This window comes from Nilaparvata lugens, chromosome 4, assembly GCF_014356525.2.
Source record: "Nilaparvata lugens isolate BPH chromosome 4, ASM1435652v1, whole genome shotgun sequence".
NCBI lineage: Eukaryota > Metazoa > Arthropoda > Insecta > Hemiptera > Delphacidae > Nilaparvata > Nilaparvata lugens.
In genome coordinates, this window is record NC_052507.1 from 41,410,980 (window position 1) to 41,431,583 (window position 20,604).

Here is a 20,604-nt window from a genome sequence, read left to right on the forward strand (position 1 = left end):
ATTTGAGTATTAAATTTAGATTTCTCGGAGAGGTTAAGAGAGGCGGAACTAGAAATAGTTTGTCTGTGTTGAGTGTGCCTAGGCATCGTACGGTGGTCTATAACAGGTCTTTTCATGTGACTGCCTGCCGACTGTGGAACTCGCTACCAATGGAGGTGAGGGAAATTCAGCGGCAATCCCAGTTCAGTGCGGCTGTCATGAACTTTGTGAGGGGGGCTGGCTGGGACGACTTATAGCGACTGTGTATTGATTAATATATCTTCTTTGTACGTGTGTGTGTGTGTGTGTATGTGAATGTAGAATCTGGAAATTGGCTCCTTGATGGTCTTTTCTTATAATCAATTAAATATAAATGTGATTTACTTATTCACTTCAAGATTTATAATAATATGTAGGAATGTATAGCAAACACTATAGTTGTCGTTTTTGTATTTTGTATACATTAGGATCTCTTTTTTTGATCACTACAGTGATGAAGTATCACTACTGTTAATCAGTATTGTTATATACATTTTTTCCAAGTTAATTTATTTTCTTCTCTTTTCAATTATTTAGAATTTGTTATTATTTTAAATAAGAAGATATTGTTTGTTTTTCCATATTGTTTGGAATTTTTTTTCTTTATCATATTATTTGTATTTTTTTGTATTGTTATCTTGTAATGGAGAGTTAAGTGTAAGAGAGGGCCGACTGCGCCATAACTTCGCTCTCTACGAAAATAAAGGCAGTAATTCAATTCAATTCAATTATAATCCGCTTCATTACCCACGCACAAGCCTAGAGCTCATGCGGGCATCACCCTCAGCAAAAAAATATAATAAAAAATAAATAAAATTCTTAGATTCAAATAAGAAACAACACTCACCGATAAATTCAGAGATGAACTGATTTTCTCTTGTAGGTAAGGTGTATTACTACTACATTCAAGAAGAAGTGTGAGGATATCAACCATCCAACTTTTGTAATCTAGGACAGACTTGGCTCTCTCCTCCATAAGAGATAATACTACCTACAAAAGAAGAATGTGAACAGTGTTACCTAGAAGTAGTATGTTTAAATCATTAGGTCGCTAGATTATAGGACATGGGAAGGATAAAATATGTCATTGAAACATCTTCTATAGAATAGTCGAACTGGTTTTATCGGAATTAGAATTAGGAATTTTCGGCCATGAAAGAGATGATCATACCCTACCCTTCGCCTGCCCACAGGGAAAAATAGCAATTCTGTTACCGGGGATGAAATTTATTAGTTTAGTGCTAAGATAGCTCAATTGTCTGCGTACTATTGTCAGATTAGTGTAATTTATGTTGAATGTGTTGTGTGAACTCAATCTGAATTTATACAAAGCAGTATTATCTCTCAATGTAAACTCGTTTTTATTCACCCTTATGTACTGTAACACTTTCTGTATATATAGTTGGCGAATAGTCATCACCTTGAATTGGTCGAAAGTGACTCTACTGGGATATATTCTCGGTTTATTAAGGATTGTTTTAATTATATTTTTTTGCCTGATAAATATATTTTCCATGTAAACATCATATGCTCCACTCCATATCATTAACCCATACTGCAGAACCGACTGAACGTATGAAAAGTATAGAATCTTTAATTCATTAATATTTAGTATTTTACGGGTTTTATAGAATGCAATTGATACAAACTTAAGCTTTCTATAAATAAAATTATATAAATGATGCTCCCATATAAGGTTACAGTCGACCATGATCCTCAAGTATTTGATGGAATTCTCCTTTTTTAGTTGGGGGCAGGTACACTCATTCCAATTGTCACAATTAGTATGTATCCTCAATTGCACAGTATTTGGTGGTTGTCCAATTATATTGGGAGAAAAGGCTAAATATTTTGTTTTTGTAGTATTAATGCTCAATTTATTGAAGTCTAGTCATTTTTAATTACTGTTATAACTTTTTCTGCATTTGAAAAAGTCTCAATTCATGACCGATCTTCAACTATTAAGGCTGTGTCATCTGCAAAAGAAATTAATTTTGAGTCACTTATTTTCAATTTAAATATGTTATTTATGTAAAGATAAAATAAGAAATAACGGTACCCTGTGGTAATCCAATTGTGGTAATTTGTATTGAAAGCTTTTGCGAGATCTAATAAATATAGCTGGACATTTGTAATTATTGGACATGTTGCTGGATACTTCATTTGCAAAAGTGGCTAAAGCGTCTTCAGTATTTTTGTTGTTTTGAAACCCATATTGATTTTCTTCTATTACGTTGTGTTTTTCTATGAAACACATTAATCTGGCTTTAATTTCATCTATATTCTATAATAATATAATAAAGGAAAAGAATTGGCTTAAACATGTGTGGGATAGAAAATTCACGAATGATGCATCATTATGTCTGAACTGATTAACTTACAATTTTACATAAAATTCTGAATTTATCAAGGATGGTCATAGGCCTATTTTCATTGTTATTAATAAATTTTTTTCTAATTTGATAAATAAAACAAATTTATATAATAAGTGATTTAAAGTTTACGCAATTATAAAGCCCAACCAAACAGGACCTTCTCCTAATAACTCCATAGCTTATTTGATTGACCGCGTGCGTGGTTCTTGATTTATTTTATTTATCTATTTATATTTTTTACAAAGAAGCACTGATTGGGAGAGAAAAACTAAGGATACTCCTTGTACTATTTCTTTCCTAAATTTAGATAACATTATAAAAGTCCAAAATAAAGTTATGATTTCACTTTACTAAAATTTAGTCCATTTTCACTCAAAAACAACGAAAACTAAGATTGAATAAGAGGCTGCGGGTTCAAGACTATTTTTTGTTGAAATTTTCAACACTTATAAAGATTATCCACGTAATTTTGAATAAAATAATAATTCATTTATTCAACTTTTTTTATGTTTCCTGGACATAAGGAGATTGCATTATTTTACAACACCAAATTTTCCCCGGTGCAAAGCATGGGTTACCTGCTAGTCTATAATATAATAGAGGAGAGAATTGGCTTATAAACGTACGGGATAGAAAATTCACGAATGACGCATCAACACGTCTGAACTACAGTAACTATATTACCAATACAGTAATATAGTTACTGTAGTCTGAACTAGTCACTTGATTAACTTGGTATTTCACATAGATTCTTGATATACCAAGGATGGTTATAGGCCTATTCTCAGTTCGTCAAGATTTAAGTAGGTCAAGTTGTCAGTTTGTTAAGTTTTTAACCAGAACCTTGCGGAGCACGAGTTACCTGCTTCTACAAAATAAAATTGAAACCCACAGATTTCAAGCATAATAACTTCTATTGAAAATGTGACTTGCGAATCAATTGAACCAGTTTTCAAAATAAAATACTGTAGTTGAAAAAAAGTTTTGTAATTTTTCCACATTTCTCGAAAATCTAAAAAAAATTATGATCGTCTCATTTATTGAATATAAAAATGAAACGAATATTTTATATGAAGAACAAGCATGTTAGACTATTGAAACTGTATTAGTGCAAATCTAGACAGAAGACAATCCAAAAATTAGATTCATCAAAACTTGAAAACATTAATTTTGACACAAAACTATAAGAACTGTCAAGAATGAAAAAGTAACAGTAAAATTGAATTATCCAACTCAAAGTACCTTTAAATAATCCTCTAGATCGCCAAGTAGGTAATTTTCACTTTCTACTTGGCTCTCAAGATTAGAATTGACGAGAATGGCTCTGACCAAGTGGAATGTGCATCTACTGAGGCGGCAATCTTCACCAGCCAAGGCTAGAGCGATTTTCAATAGACGATCGTATCCTAGTTCCTTCTCTGGAGAATCCAATTCAATCAAAGCTTGAAGAAACTCCAACAGAACAGCTGTACACTCCGTTGCATAGCCTGGAGAGTTGTTTTCTAATAATTTGATGAGCGTATCAATATCTTGCTTGAAACTGAAACGCACAGAATGAACCTTCAAACATTGTTCACTTTTCTGTAAGTATTGAGGGATTAATGGGTATCAGGGGAAACACATTGTATAATTATCATTGTGACAATTTGAAACACAAAGATAATTCACTGATTCTTGAGAATGATTTGTCAACAGTCTTTAGAGTAAAGACCAAAATGTTATGTTAAATAACTACCGTTTATTATTATTAGCGTATGGCTTTAAATGGTGGGGAGACCCAAGGGTAGTTCCACCTCGCCGTATATAGTCCAAAGTTCCCTAATGGGAAACCGGACACTAAGGTTATGGTGAGCACAATACTTTAAATTTACACTTTTCACTTTGGAATAAAGTTCATTTTGATGTTAAATGGTCCAAACATATACAGAACCGAAACAACACACAAAACCACTAAGCCAAATTTATAAAATATTAAATTTAGACAATAAATTTAGAGCCGAAAATTCATAGCACGTTACAATTTTTACAATAACTACCGTATTTATAAAATAGATGAATGGACAGATGAAAATGTTTCATCAATGAATTTATGAAATATAATTCAATATGGAAATAATAAATTTCTTAATGTTGATGAAATTTTTCAATTAATATTGATGATAGATATGCACAAGCCTATAGTTTATGTGGGCGTTACACTCTTCAAGTAGCATAATTGTAACGAGAACTATTATCAAAAGAAAATCTTCATATTCATTTCCAATTATCGGAAAAAAAAAATCCGACTAAGTTATTGAAACAAAATTTATGATTGATATATAAGTTAACGAACAATCAGAAATACGGTTGAATAGAACATAGCAGTAACATATTGTGGGGTACATAATTTTTGTACATGGAACTCGTGGAAATTATATTTTCACTGAATTTGATATGCGCGAATACATGCCTCACCTCTGGTATGTCTGGAGAACTTTTCTGAAGTTTGTATTACTCTGGATATCTGTGAAGTAGTCGACAATTTGCTTCATTGTGTAACTGCTCCTTGACTGGAATGTCTCTTGTAATCTTTTGAAAGTCCATTTGATAGATGATAGAATTTCATCATCAGGAAGCTCTCCTTCGATTTTATCCAGAATGGAGAGCAGTCTGTACGCCTGAAAAATTTAATGAGCTTATACAAGTTTGAATGTTTCTGACAATATCAAATTATAAAATTTCATTTCCTGCTCCCATCTAAAGCTTTTTAAACCTTTTAATTGCATCTCTAAAACTAGAGCAAAACCAAAAAAATCTAGGTTCACGGAGCTTATTTATTGAGGATAACTGATATTTTCATTTATTAATTCCCAATTTCAAAATTTTTAATGAATTCAGCCTATTCTGGATCATAAACGATACACATAAAATACTATAAACGTACGGTACTAAAATGTGGGTTAGTGGATGAGACGGAATGGGAGGGTCTGGTCAAAGTATTCATGTCATTTAGACAGAACAAGATTATTTCTATATTTTAGAAATTGAAATATAACTTCTGACTACTGACTACTGTTCTTAACAACTTTTGGCATACTGATCCTAGAAAATTTGCTTGGTAACTTAAAATCACCTATCATGATATCTATTCATCTTTTTAGCTGACCTTGCAGAGCACGTTAATCATAGTCTAGACTTCAATAAAAAATGTATTACAAATAGGTTTGGCTTTTCTGAAATTGGATAAATTATTTTATAACTTGACCTCACCTGTACTCTAATATCAAAGTTATTTCTTGGAAGAGCCAGTACTGCTTGTACGAGATCTTTCAATTCAATTGAACATTTGAGCGTGTAGATTGCCGGGGGATTATTGCAGCATAAGTTAACAAGCACTCCCAACGATAAAGAGACCAAATCGTTGTTCCTTCCTAAACACGTGATCCATTCTACCAGTAATGAGATCAGTGTTCTCAAATAGGCTTCTTGCCATTGAATTTTTACACCAAAAGTACAATCCTGAAACAATAAATCAGTGAAAAGTTACGGTGATTACAAATCAACTTGAAAATTGCAGTTCAATAATTTAACCTGGTTCCTTGCTAATTGATACAATAACTTGAAAAAATAGTGTACTAGGAATACTTGTAATACTTGTTTATTCATTTTATTTATACATTGATAGATACAATATCATTCTCAACATGAATAATTGAGAAAGGAACAACATACTTCAAGTCCAAAACTGTTCCTTTCTCAGATTTGGATAGAAATTGTCCAAAAATAGTTTATCACTTCATACTTTTGGCTCAATTTTGAGTCAAAAATATATATGAACTAGGACTTCAGAATTGAGATAAGTTTAAAACTAAATTAAATAAAAATATTTCACTAAATCATCACTTGGAAAAGATTTTAGATTTAGATTTATTCAAAATAAAATACTTTTATAGCACATTACGAAGTGAATTAAAAAATGAGGATCATGTCAACCCAATTTTTTATCTAGTCTGTCCATAAAAACAAATAAACATAGCCAACGATAAATACAGTCATACAGAAAACACTTTCAAGTCTAAACATTCAAGTTTTAGAGAATTTTCAGTGACTCTGAAGAGTGGTTTTGGATAAAATCAAATTTATTCACCAAAAATATATAAATTGTATCCACAGATATTTTGAACCAGCATCTGAGTGCGATTGATATACAAACATTTTTTTTAATAATCCGTGATTAGGATTTTCAAGTTATTACGGAGTCGATAACCTGTGATTATTAAATAAATATCAGGCTAAGTTAAATCTTATTAAGATATATCAATCGTTTCAATATGACTTCAGTTAAATACATTATGCGTGATGTTCAAAATTGAATAATTTACTAAATCAAAATGTCAAGGCTTTCTGTCAGAATAAGATAAATTGAAATAATTCGGAATGTAATCAGGTTTGTAAAATTGAATCACTTTATGATATTCAGACTGAATGTGAAAAGATATGTATTCAAGGTATCTGCAAAAGATCTGTAAAATTGAAAAATTGTACGATAAACTAACTACTAAGAACAAAACCCACCTGCATTAATCTCAGAACTTGAACTCGTCTATCATCATTTGTGCAATTTTTCAACAACTCGGTGAGTACAGGTACGAACTTGAATGTATGAATCAAAGCATGCTGCGCTGCAGGATTTTTGATGGCTTCTTGCAGAGTTTCAACAGCGGACCACATCAACCCCGAATTCGGCTCAATCACCGACGTCAGTTCATAAAGGCTGATGAAGAATTCTGCGCCATTATTTGTACTTGTATCAAATATATTCGGATCAGACGACGCTGACAATGTCTGGAACAAAAACATACAACTACAATCAATTAAAGCCATATACTGCTTTTGAGCAAAAATATAATATATATAACAGAAGACACTTTAAAGTTTGTAATATAAATTAAAACAGGAGACACAAGACATAAATAGATTGAAAACACTTAAAAACTTACATTAGAAATGGGGGAAATTTTCGGAGACTTGAGTCTCCTTCCTAAACCGAGCAGACTGCAGTTTTTTTTTGTCTGCTCGGTTGAGGAAGGAGACTCTATATACATACATATATATATATATATTATATATATATATATATATATATATATATATTAATAATAAAAATATAAACAGGATACACACGACACGGATAGATTAAAAACTCACATTTAAACGAGAATTTTCGGGGGCTGGGCCCCCTTTGTCAATCAACCAGGAAGTGAAGTGCAGATTTGAACATTGTAATGGTCGTGACCACAGAGACGCAGTAGAGATGTTGTGTAGACCATAGAGCACAGACGAACGGAGGCGCACTGATTGAAGGAGCATTATGGGATTAGTTGGTGGGCCATGATGGGTTATTTCAAGCAGGAAGATTTCAAATTTGAGTGGGTTATGGATAAGGAAAGGTGTAGATTATGAATTGATAGAAAAGAGGAGATTTGAAATTAGAAATCCAAAATGAAGTGTAATAAAATTAGAAAATGAGATTATAGAATTGAATTGGAATTAAATTTATTTTTATTTTTATTAAAAATTTATTATATTAAGCTATTTGATAGCTGTGAAATTTCTTATATATGATGGAATTTATTTCAATTTAATTGGACAGTTGATGTAGAGTTGATAGTTATGGTACTATTGCGGTCTGTTAAGACCAGGACTGGAAGCAGCTCCAAGCACCCAAATAAAAGCCAATCCTTTCGTCTTGACATCTATGGAGGGGGCTGTGGGAGGGAGGGTGGCAAGGACTTTGACTTTGAAGCATTGGTCAAAGTTCTTGTTGTGCTCAGAGCCATGGGTGGGGATGGGTAGGGAAGTATTATTTTTGAAGGAAGCCCTGTGATTGTTGATCCGGAGGTTTAGGGCAGTGGTGGTTTCACCTATGTAGAAGGCAGGACAGAAGTTGCAGGAGTTTTTAAGTATTTTCAATCTATCCGTGTTGTGTGTATCCTGTTTATATTTTTATTACAAAACTTTAAAGTGTTTTCTGTTAAGTGCTACAAATAATATAGTGATTTTCCTCTTCATTCATGTCTACACTTCCTATATTACCACTGTCCACATTTCCAAACCCTTTCTCTTCTGTTTTGTACTTTCCTCTTAATAATCTATTAACTCATTTCAACTATCCCAATTCACATAGAATCAATTAATTTGTCATAATCTAATATTATATAACTTGAACTAACCTATAATCCAACTTACCATATATCTCATAATATAACCTCATATTTCACTGGATAACTAGAATATATTATAACTTTATGTTAATTTCTAATTCCTAACTTCACATTGGCTACTCCCCTGTGTTTTGATTAACTCAATAATATATTTGCATTTGCCTATAACTCAATATTATTCACTTACTGTTATCCTATTTTGTTCATTCAATTCTCATAACCTGACCCTCATTACTTCTTTGTTTTATGAAATAATAATAATTTATAAATCATAATAATCTTTATCCTGATATTTTCCAACTTCTATCCTTATAGTAAATTAGCTCTCTCTACCAATTCCTATCTTGCTTTGTGATTGTTGATATATCCTGAACTGATTCTATCCCAACCTACTTACTTCATTGATTCCACTTTCACATAGTACTCATTATCCCTTATCTCATTCCCCTCCACGTTAAACACCATGCTACAATTCCATCCTAACTTTGCTTGCTATTGTTTCTGAGTCCGAATTCTGGTAGCTAGTGGATCAGTATAGAGCGGCTGGTCAATGTGATGTAAATATTTTGCTTATTGGTCATTGACCCAGATACAATATAATTTTAATAATGAGGACCACCGTCTTTGTTTCATAAAAGACGGAAAAATTATTACTAACATGAATAGGTTCTTGGAGAAAAAATACCAAGTGAGCAATATATAAATGTATTGAAATAGAAATGGCAGAACAATAATTTTTGATAGTGGATACAAGTAGCTCAAAAATCATACAGCATTAAGGTTGATAACAAATTGTCAAGTTCAGTAAACATAAAAATTTAAATGGAGAAACAGACAATCAAGATAACTGATAAACATCAAGAATCATTAGAGGCAGTTAAAAATCAATAACCATTGAGGTTTAATATGGAAAATTTATAATTGATAAACATCGAAGTTTAGTAGAGACAATTCAGTTAAGATACACTGAATCTATGGTAATTCACACTTACAAAGAACTTGAATACTAATCATAAGATTACAATACAATAATGAGCTTGAAAAATACTAAAATTGAATTTAAAATGTGATGAATTTAATATTTATAGAATTTGTAGATTACAAAATATTGTAATTGAACCAAATATATTTGATGCAATAAAAATTGCTTGTTTGTTTTAAAAATCCTAAGTCAATAATAAATTGTGATGATCAAAAAAAAACTAGCCTAAGCAAGTGATGTACAATATTTTACCAAGTAATCAATATTTTAATATGTCAAGTGATTCTGCAATAGTAAGTTGCATCATGAACAAGAAAAGATTATGTTCTGACAACATTCATGATTGAAAATTCAAATACTGAACTGAAAGATTGAAAAAATTACAATAGGTTGTCAAGTTATTCTTGTTTCATACAAAAATCTGACCTATGATGAAGCAACAAAAATCAAAAATAGCCTAGGTAAATAGATCCAAATAATAAATGAACTCAACCCTAACCTTATTTAAGGGATAGGAAGATAAAGGTAATTAGCAAATACAAAGATGGTAAAAATATGCAGTTACCTAGGGTTTCAACATGATAGTGGTGTTCAAGTTGGCTCCAGGAAATAGTCAAGGTAGGCTTGCTTGAAGTATGGGTATACTGTCCGTGATGAATTGATGCAGATTTCCAACACTTGTATGGATAGGACGATTGGTTACAGCACATTGATAACTCCCAGTTCGTTTGGAAACATTGAAAGATCTTCCAAGAAAATATTAATCACTGTTCAATAGTTGAAGAGCTAACTTTAGTTGAATTGTCCAGTTCATATGGAAACATTGAAAGATCTTCCAAGAAAATATTAATCACTGTTCAATAGTTGAAGAGCTAACTTTAGTTGAATTGTCCAGTTCATATGGAAACTGAGGTAGGCCTAAGCAAGTGTGTGGCTACCAGTTTAAACACAACAGTCAAGTAAAGGCAGGGCATTACCAAACATTAGGAAGTTACAGTTCGAAATCAAGTTTAAAAGAAGATTCAATATGATATTGAAACAGATTCATTAACAGCAACAAGGCACGTCAATCCAAGTTGAAAGTAGATGATAATGTTGAAGTAGATTCACAAAATATTAACAAGGCACGCCAAGTTACAGTCAAAGGTAGATGGTTACGGGTTCACCCAAAGGAAAATGAAATTGATATTGAATCAATTTGTTACACGCACGCGCCACCAACTCACAAAAAATGAAGAAATAGGAATAGAATTATCCCATTACACTGAACAAAGTTTTCACTGGAAAAACTTGAAGAGATTGAACGAAACACGACTTCGACATGATGAGAAGAAGACAGCCATCAAAAAATGCAAGTCATAACTGCTTAGGCTGTGTCCAGTTTTGAAAAGCAGTCACCAGAGCGCAGCAGCTGCTGGAGAGAAGACAAAATGTGAGCAGAAGAAATGAGCGCTCCAGGCGGTGAAGAAGGAACTAATGATTTCAATCATTGAATTGGATGTGAAATTCAACACTTGCAATTACTGGTTCCAACAAATTCATTTCCATTCCAAAATACTCTCCAAATACATTAGTCATGTTGAATTCCTCTCCACCTGCAAACTTCTTCAAATACCACCTCCAACCCATTGTTGCCTCCCTACCCTCTCATTTCAAAGACTCCTTCCACTTCATAGATATTCTAAGAAACAGAACCCTTCCAACTGATCAACAACTCCTCCATGTTACCATTGATGTGGCCTCCCTCTACACAACCATCCCCCATTCTGAAGGCTTAAAATCCCTTGATCATTTCCTCTCCTCACGTCCCACACCCTCCACCCCTTTAACCACCTTCCTAGTAAACCTTGCAAAACTGGTGCTCACAAGCAATGCCTTCAGATTTGAAGATGAATATTATCTTCAGACTCAGGGTACAGCCATGGGCACCAGGATGGCACCATCCTATGCAAACCTGTTCATGGGCCTCCTTGAACAGGATTTCCTTTCTAAACAAACCCTATCCCCCCTGATATGGCCCCGTTTCATTGACAACATATTCCTCATATGGCTCATGGACATGATACCCTCTCCCACTTCCTCAATCAACTCAACTCCAACTACTCTGTCTCCTTCACCTGGAATATCTCTGAATCCTCCATCAACTTCCTAGATGTCAATGTAATCCTTTCCAACTCCAATACTTTATCCACCAATACTTTCACCAAATCCACCAACACTCAACAGTTCCTACACTTTGAGAGTTGCCATCCCTACAAAATCAAAAGATCCCTCCCACATTCCCTCTCAATCCAAGGCCAAAAAATTTGCAGTGATCCCCACCATTTTGACCAGTACCTCAAAAAACTCCACCAATCACTCCTGAAATGTAACTATCCTGTGTCACGTGGTATTTTAGCACCACAAAATATTTTTGAAATGAACTATTGAACTTTAATAGAATTATAAAATAGAAAGGAAAGATAACCTAGTCAAGAACCACTCAAGTAAAATCGAATGTTGTTAGTGATAAAGAGTAATCATATGGTTATTATCTAAAGTTATAAGAAAAACATGCATAATTGTAATTCAACAATAATGAGGATCCATTGGCAGAATTAAAAATTATAAAGTGGCTTATTTATTATGGGCAGATCATGAAAAATAAAAGTTTGCATGTACATTTGAGGTTAGAATTGTTTGTTCTGTAATATTACATTTTTTCTCACATTTGAATCGAATCTTCAATTCGAGATCTATGGAACTTTATAGTAAATATCAGAGTCATCAATAGACGGACAAACTTTTTGACGGAGAATTTATTATCGTAAATGTTTGTTGCATTGTTCCATGGTGTCACCGAGGCAGGGTTAACAAAATTACTAGATAAATGGTTTATTTAAATCGAGATATATATTAAAAATTTAAAATAATAGTTTCAAAATAAAGTTTTATTGAGAACAGATGTAGAATGTGAATTCTAAACTTGTAAGTTATAATTTTTTGGTGACGTGTCTGTAAAATCTATACTGAACAAGGCGTTGGCTTTGTGACTTGCAACTTAGGTTTTTTCCTGTTCTGCCCTCTCTAGAAAAATGGCTGGCTACGAGTGTCCCAAATGGTACACCATGAAATCCCTGGTTATAAAAAATTATTGGTAGGATAGATATCTTGATAGGTTATGAATGGTTTGTTGCTGAGTGGGAAATCGGTTCAAGAGAGATCAGGTTTTAATGAATAGATATCAGTGCATATTACAAAATGGCAAACATTAAAAATGATCTGAATCTTATAGCATTCTTAACACAAAAGTTTGATGATTTGAAACAAGATCAAAGTGCTAGGTTTGATGAGATGAAGCAAGAATTTGCTAGCATTAGACTAGAGCAGGTTAGTATAAACCTTCTATTGAAAAATGCACATGAAACATTGAGTGAAAATCATAAAGATGAAAGCAAATTGAAGCATGATAATAGTAGTGTTAAGATACAAGATCAACTCATTCAAGTTTCTGACAATGTAGGCCTAGTTACTGTTGTTGAAAAAGTCAACCCTAGTGAGATAGTAGAATTGAATAAAGAAGTAGGTAGGGAGTTGTCTTCACTGAAAGTCAACTATCATGAAAGTAATATTGCTACATTGAAGGTTAGGAAAACTATAAACAAAGTGAATGATTACATGAGACAGGTTTCTGTAGAGGTTAGGAAAAATGTAAACAAAATAAATCTTGCTTTGAGTCAAGTTGATGAGTTCAACTTTCAACTGAAAATTGAAAAGGTGTATGCAATGCATTCTCAAGTGAACATGACTAACTTTTGTAGGCAAAACGGCTTTGTTGAAACAAATGAACTCATGAATAATATCATGTTCTTGAAGAAAACAAAACGCAAAGTCTCCATTGATGTGCTAGTATTCAAAGGTTGTTTCAAATTGCTTATTTACAAGATGATGACTGTGAATCACATGATGAAAGGGTATTCCCCAACACACAATGATTAGGAATCCTGTGTTATGCCGGGATTCAGAATAGCATAATCGCTACACAGTGTATGGTAAGAGTCTATAATTGTGTCTTTTTTCTTTCCTGTAGCCTATTTTTCTTGGCCCTTAATCTTTTCAATTTTCGATTCTTTCCTGTCTTTGTGTAATATTCAGTAAATTTCTTCTATGATGCATATCTTAACCAATCTTGTCCATAGTCATTTAAATTTGTATTTTTTCTGAAATAATTTTGGAAGTTAAAATAGTAGCTTATTTTCCTAATCTTTAAATTGTTGATAAAACTTAACTTTTCTAAAATCTATCCATTGTTGTGTAAAGAATTGTTTGCTTGTGACATATTTTTTCATCATGTATCACTTATGTGAAGTGTATCAATTTTGTGTGTATTGTTTTAGGGAATTTATTTACCCAGTTTTCTTTTTCTCTTTTTTGTATTTTTTAGGGAACTTATTTACCCATTATTCATCTTGATCGTCTTTGTATTATAATCTTGAAATGTTTGTACTTATTATACAGTCTTTAAATTTTAAATTATTTTAAAAAATAAATGGTTCAATTTAAAACGTTTTGTTATATTATTAATTGAAATAAGTTTTTGTGATTGATTTTTTTTTTTAAATTTTAAAACTGTTTGTTCTATAAATTTTGATATGATTGATTATCGTTTGAAATGGATGCTGGAGTGTATGTAGAATTTTTAGTGGGGTTTGTTGATTAGAATTTTGCTGGTATGTGATTGTTTTTTGAGATGGAAACCCATTATTGCCTAAAGAAGGAATAACAGAGGTTATGACTTAGAGAGGCAGTAATGAGATAATATTTTTGTGTTGATTACTTATGTTGATTGCCATAGATGCAAAAATAATGATTAATAATGTTGATTGCCATAGATGCAGATTACTTATGAATATTGTTTGCCTTTGAAGCAAAATATTATTGATGTTTTAAATGGTTTCTTGTTTAATGTTTGATAGTAAAGTTTTGTCATGAAATGTAGTTTGTGTTTAGAACATTGAAAAGTCGAAATAAACTATAGTATCCAACAAACGATGATTAACAATATTAAATAATTTGTTTTTTATACAAATTTTTGAACAAAATTAAAACTAAATAATTTCGAAACCCTGAATGATAAATCATAAATGTGAAATGAACTTGCTATAAATGAAATGTTATACTAAATGATAATGAAATGCAGATATATTATGAAATGATTATGAATAGAAGACCAATTGTCTGAAACTATTGAAATATATATTGAAATTAATTTTTGTTGTGATGATCTGATGTTTTTTACAATTTTGATAATGATACAGGGTGTTATGAAATTCTATTTCTATTTTGAAGAATGGATTAAATTTTGATATTTGAACAGTGAATAGATGAAAATGATTTTTTTTTTAATTTTTCATTGATATGTCCATATTTCACAATTTATGTATTGCTGACTGTATAATAGGATGTTAACAAATTTCAATTTCATATATATTTAAAAATAATTTTCATGTGTATTAGATTGTATTGATAGCCTAATCAAGTTTTTCTTTTTAGTTTATAAGCATTTTAAGATAACAGGTACAGCACAGACATTAACATTGAAATAGTTATCATGTGAATCTCGAAATCAGCAACAAGTGAACGCCATGAAGAGTGTTAAGAACATTTGGGTGATTTTCGAACTTGTGTGACTCATCTACGCTGCAGCCAACACCAATAACTACGCCAATGTCAACACCAATATCAACACCAATAACTACGCCAAAATCTATGCCGATGCCTGTGCTGATGCCAACGCCAATATCTGTGCTGATGCCAACGCCAATATCTACGCCAATGCTGATGCCAAAATCTGCACCAATGCTGATGCCAACGCCAATAACTATGCCAATGTCAACACCAATAACTACACTAATAACTACGCCAATATCTACACCAATAACTAAGCCAATATCTACGCCGATGCCTGCGCCAATGCCAATGCCTGCGCCAATGCCAATATCTACGCCAATGCCTGCGCCAATGCCGGTGCCTGCGCCAATGCCAATGCCTGCGCCAATGCCAATATCAACGCTGATATCAATGCCGACACCAAAGCATACGCCAATAACAATGCCAACGCTTATTGCTGACTTTGTATCTCAAACTTCAACACTACTGCATTACCTGGAGGTAATTGTCATCCATGTTCACATTCGCAACTTTGAATTCAGAAGAACAGTCACAGTATCATGAAAGAATTGATTCAAAAAATCCTCTCCTAAATTATTCCTGTATGCAGAACTCTAAACCTTGAAAGCTGAAAATATCAAAAAACCAAACCTTACCTAAATTAATCCTCACCTAAATTAATCCTGTATGCAGCGTCTATCTCTTTTCCAAAAAACGAATTACATTGTCATTTCAAGCCTGAAATGTACATTGTATAATTATATGATACAAAATTTATGTGACTCTGTATTGAATTTGGAATGCAGCCATCTACTACAAACATGAAGCAATGCTAACTGAGATGTCACCTGTATCGAGTTTGATATGCATCAGTCGACTACAAGTATCAGCCCAACACTACGTGCATCCAGATCAGCCCAACACTAACGTCATCACACTGGAGTCACACTTAACTGAAAATCATACTGAGTGCCTTAACTGGACTGTTTTCCAAAATGTGCATCAATAAAATCAACTGCGTCAATAGTGAAAGAAATGAACATTTTTTGATTTATTGAAATTTTATGTGAAAATTAAATGTAACAATTCATCAATTCATTTGAAAAATATATATATATATAATATATATATATATATATATAAAAAATAATAATACAATTTTCATTCAACATACTAAATTTTTTTTATGCAATAAAAATTGAATTTTTCTATCTATTAAATTTATGTGCAATTTCAAAAAACTATTCTTTACATATTAAACTTTCTGTTGAGATATTTTTCTTTAAATTATAAAGCTAAATCAAAAGTAATATTGATATTCTATATTTTGAGATATTGTTTGGAAACATATAACAAACGCTATTGATGAATTTTTATAATAATTTTCAATATTATTGGATGACATGTAATGTTTTTCTAGAAAAAATTGTTACTGTTCTCGAATTTAAATTTCAACAATTTTCATTAAAAAAATTTTTTATGTCAAGAGGGGGGTATTTGTAATATTACATTTTTTCTCACATTTGAATCGAATCTTCAATTCGAGATCTATGGAACTTTATAGTAAATATCAGAGTCATCAATAGACGGACAAACTTTTTGATGGAGAATTTATTATCGTAAATGTTTGTTGCATTGTTCCATGGTGTCACCGAGGCAGGGTTAACAAAATTACTAGATAAATGGTTTATTTAAATCGAGATATATATTAAAAATTTAAAATAATAGTTTCAAAATAAAGTTTTATTGAGAACAGATGTAGAATGTGAATTCTAAACTTGTAAGTTATAATTTTTTGGTGACGTGTCTGTAAAATCTATACTGAACAAGGCGTTGGCTTTGTGACTTGCAACTTAGGTTTTTTCCTGTTCTGCCCTCTCTAGAAAAATGGCTGGCTACGAGTGTTGTTGTAAAATTTTGCTCTGAATCATTTTCGTTTATTAATGTTTTAAATTGAGTTTTATACAAATTTTTGTGTTCTATTTTGTTAAGATATAGCTATTAGTGTATTCAAGCCAATAGCCACTGTTTTTCAACTGTAAACTAGATAAGTATTTTAGTTCATAGTAACTCTAAATAATTAGGCTTAAGATATAGTTCTTTGTGTATTTGTATAAATTCATCTGAAGATTATAAGTTCATTTGCTCTGAAAACTGGATTTCTCATTCATAGGTGATAGATCCATTCACAGTTTATCAAGAATCTATTTCATTGGAGCCGACAACTATCCTTAGGTTGATAGGTGTTAAATGCTATTCCAACCGTTTAAGGAAAAATTGGAAGCACGGCAGTTCATATTTTTAAATGAATCAATCGATCTAGGATGAATCGATAGTTATTTGAATCAACACCTAATGAATCAGCTGATTGTTCGATCAACCAGTACAAGATGAATTATAAAGTTTACTCACAAAAGATGTATTATATATACTAAGGAAGGTTTATGTAAATAAATAGGGACAACTATTATTGCAGCATGAATATTTATTACAATCTAAAAAAGTATGAAAATCAAGAGTATACAAAACTCATATAAAAAATTAAATGTATATTGCATGATAGTATCGCATATCACAATTTATTTATTAGAATAGTCTAAGACAATCACTCCATATATTTATATAAAAACTTTTTATTTATTTTTCTATAATAAAGTTGAAGAAACCCTGAATCTGGAGTAACCAATTGTATTGAGTTTTGTTAAATTAGAAAGCCAATCAGAAGGAGGCTTACAAATCGTTCAAGGAAGAGATGAAATTTTTCTGGAAATCAATTTTTTTGGCTTGTGACCCCAATCTGTGAGGATGCACATGGAAATTAGGGCTCTTTCTTCCTGTTAAATTTTAAAATTATCAAGACAATCCCTTTTTTGAATGTGAACTATACATAATTAATGTTTATTCATCTGTGAACTCAATGTTGTTAAAGAGTTCTTAATTGTAATCAGTTCCCATAAATATATCTTTAATACAGAAAGAAATCTATAAGAAATCTGGACCATGCGCGAGCCCAGCCGAGACGAAAAGGACCTGCATAATTAATTATTGGAAATAATTAATTTACTCTACAAGACCTCCAAGAACATCATTAATGTGAGTGTTAGTTCAAATGAGCTCGTTTATAAAGGCCTTTTAATTAGAGTTGGGGAATTAATCAAAGTGCTATATAAATAAATTCAGTCAAAGAAAAATTCGCAACGTGTTGAGTGTTATCTTATAGTCTATAAGAACGTTTTATGAATTTATTTGATTTATGTAGGAAGCTTACTTACATGCACGGCACAGACTCATTAAAAACCCTGAGATTTTTAAATATTAGTTTTAATAATTATTATTTGCTAATTGATCAAAGCTTGTCCTATTAAATCTATTGACTGAACAGGTTTTAAATTGTAGAATTCTGAATTGACTTGAAGTCCATATATCAGTATTAAATACAAATTTATAATTTTTAAAGCTCACAACATACTGTAAATGCTATTAAACCTTGTGATAATTGTTTAACTATTGAAGAATTTATATATATTGGAATTATAAATATAAGAATGTTTTATATATATTATTTTATGGGAATATAGTTTGTGTTTTATGTCAGCATACAAAATCATAGAAGTTTTTATTTTTATCCTAATTCATCTCGTGATATACAGTTTGGGCTTTCTCGGTACCAAGAAAAAATATTCTGCAGCATATAAAATTGGTGAATCAACTGATATTGATCTTATTAAGAGCATTCAGTACTTATCATCCTTTGATGATAGCCATACTAGTCTGCCAGAAAAAATATATTGATAATTATATTAATAAGATTCCAGTTATATCATATAAGGATCCAGAGAGCTTCAAGAACTGGCGGTGTAAGTTCTAAGGAATTTCAAAAGGATAAATTGATGGATACCTGTATTCATGGTGAGCGTTTTAAAAATCAACTAGAAAAAACCATAGTTGGTCTTCATTATTCTCAATTGGATACATGGTTACTGGTAATCAGTCATCAACTATCTTTTTGAATTCCTTATTGGTATTCTTCAAGAACTTCATAGAAGCAGCAGTAAGAATTATTAATCACCAGTCATTGAACCTTGTGGTGATTAATTATATTTGGAAAATTCATGTATCTACCACTGAGCTAGAGCTGCGGTTTGAACCCAGCAATTTTGTGAGCTGGACGGCCTCAACTTTTTGTGAATTTATTCGCAAAATATGGACTTTAGCAACCACTCTTATAAATATCAAGAACAACGTATCATCTATAAAGGATTTACAATTTACCACTTCATACCTGTAAGGTTCTTACAGAAACAAATCTCCTCCAAAACTGGCACTAATCCAACCACAAAAATTCCCAAATCCCACAAACTCCTGGAACAGAAAACCTCAAACCTGTCCTTAAAGATCTGTTCCATGTTGTCTCTCCAATCCCTCTACCAAACACCTTTTCCAGCAACCACCCACCCTCATTTATAAGCAACCTCCCAACTTCAAGAAAATTCTCAGTAAAACAAATCACTCACCTCTGATGAAAACCCAACTCCACCTGGTACCCACCCTTGCAAATGCCCCCACTGTAAAACCTGTCCTATCACTGATTCTTCCATCTCCTTTACCAGTCCTATCTCCAACTACACCCATCAAATCCATCAATCCAGTAATTTCATCTCCAAAAATTGCATCTACCTCTTGCAACTTCTGTCCTGCCTTCTACATAGGTGAAACCACCACTGCCCTAAACCTCCAGATCAACAATCACAGGGCTTCCTTTAAAAATAATACTTCCCTACCCATCCCTACCCATGGCTCTGAGCACAACAAGAACTTTGACCAATGCTTCAAAGTCAAAGTCCTTGACTTTTTCCCCTGAATCTGTACCCTTTTTCTCTCCATCCGTCTGCACCGCATACTCTGTAAAACTAAACCGAGCCTCAGTTGAGGAAGGGAACTCAGTTCCTGAAAATTTCCGTTTCTAATGTAAGTTTTTAAGTGTTTTCAATCTATTGATGTCTTGGGTCTCCTGTTTTAATTTATACAGTGTTATTACAAACGTTAAAGTGTCTTCTGTTATGCTATATAAGTTCTTCCACGTGGTCAAAGGGAGTACCTCCTCCCCTCTCCTTCTTCCACGTGTTGGGCCTGGCGCTGCTGGGTGAATGGAATTCCTGGAGAAGTGTCTGGCTTTTGTGCTGTGTTGAGAATGATTTTCCAAAGGGAAGAGATATTTGTACTGTCATCCCTTTTGTTAAGGCTCCCTTGTTTCTCTATTTCTAGCACATCTCATACAATCCTAACCCGAAAATCTTGAATGTTGGCTATTTGTTTTGAATTCTTCAAATTTATTTTGTGACTTGTGTTTTTTTCATGGTTGTGAAGAGCTGAAGTG

At 32.3% G+C, this 20,604-nt stretch overlaps 1 protein-coding gene across 2 annotated transcripts in view; it reads right to left on the minus strand.

The window, feature by feature from the left end:
- The window catches only part of LOC111058743, a 44,467-nt gene that overhangs the window by 12,844 nt on the left and 11,019 nt on the right, over positions 1 to 20,604 (minus strand). The window contains exons 1-6 of one of the 2 annotated variants that reach the window (XM_039427499.1): positions 10,144 to 10,933; positions 6,948 to 7,217; positions 5,643 to 5,891; positions 4,848 to 5,050; positions 3,636 to 3,933; positions 866 to 1,009 (exon numbers count right to left, since the gene is read on the minus strand). In XM_039427499.1, the coding sequence (XP_039283433.1) occupies positions 866 to 1,009; positions 3,636 to 3,933; positions 4,848 to 5,050; positions 5,643 to 5,891; positions 6,948 to 7,103 (1,050 nt within the window). In that variant the 5' untranslated portion in view covers positions 7,104 to 7,217; positions 10,144 to 10,933. Of the gene's footprint in view, positions 1 to 865; positions 1,010 to 3,635; positions 3,934 to 4,847; positions 5,051 to 5,642; positions 5,892 to 6,947; positions 7,218 to 10,143; positions 10,934 to 20,604 lie in introns of those variants that run through there. The other variant, XM_022346308.2, reaches the window with a different exon arrangement.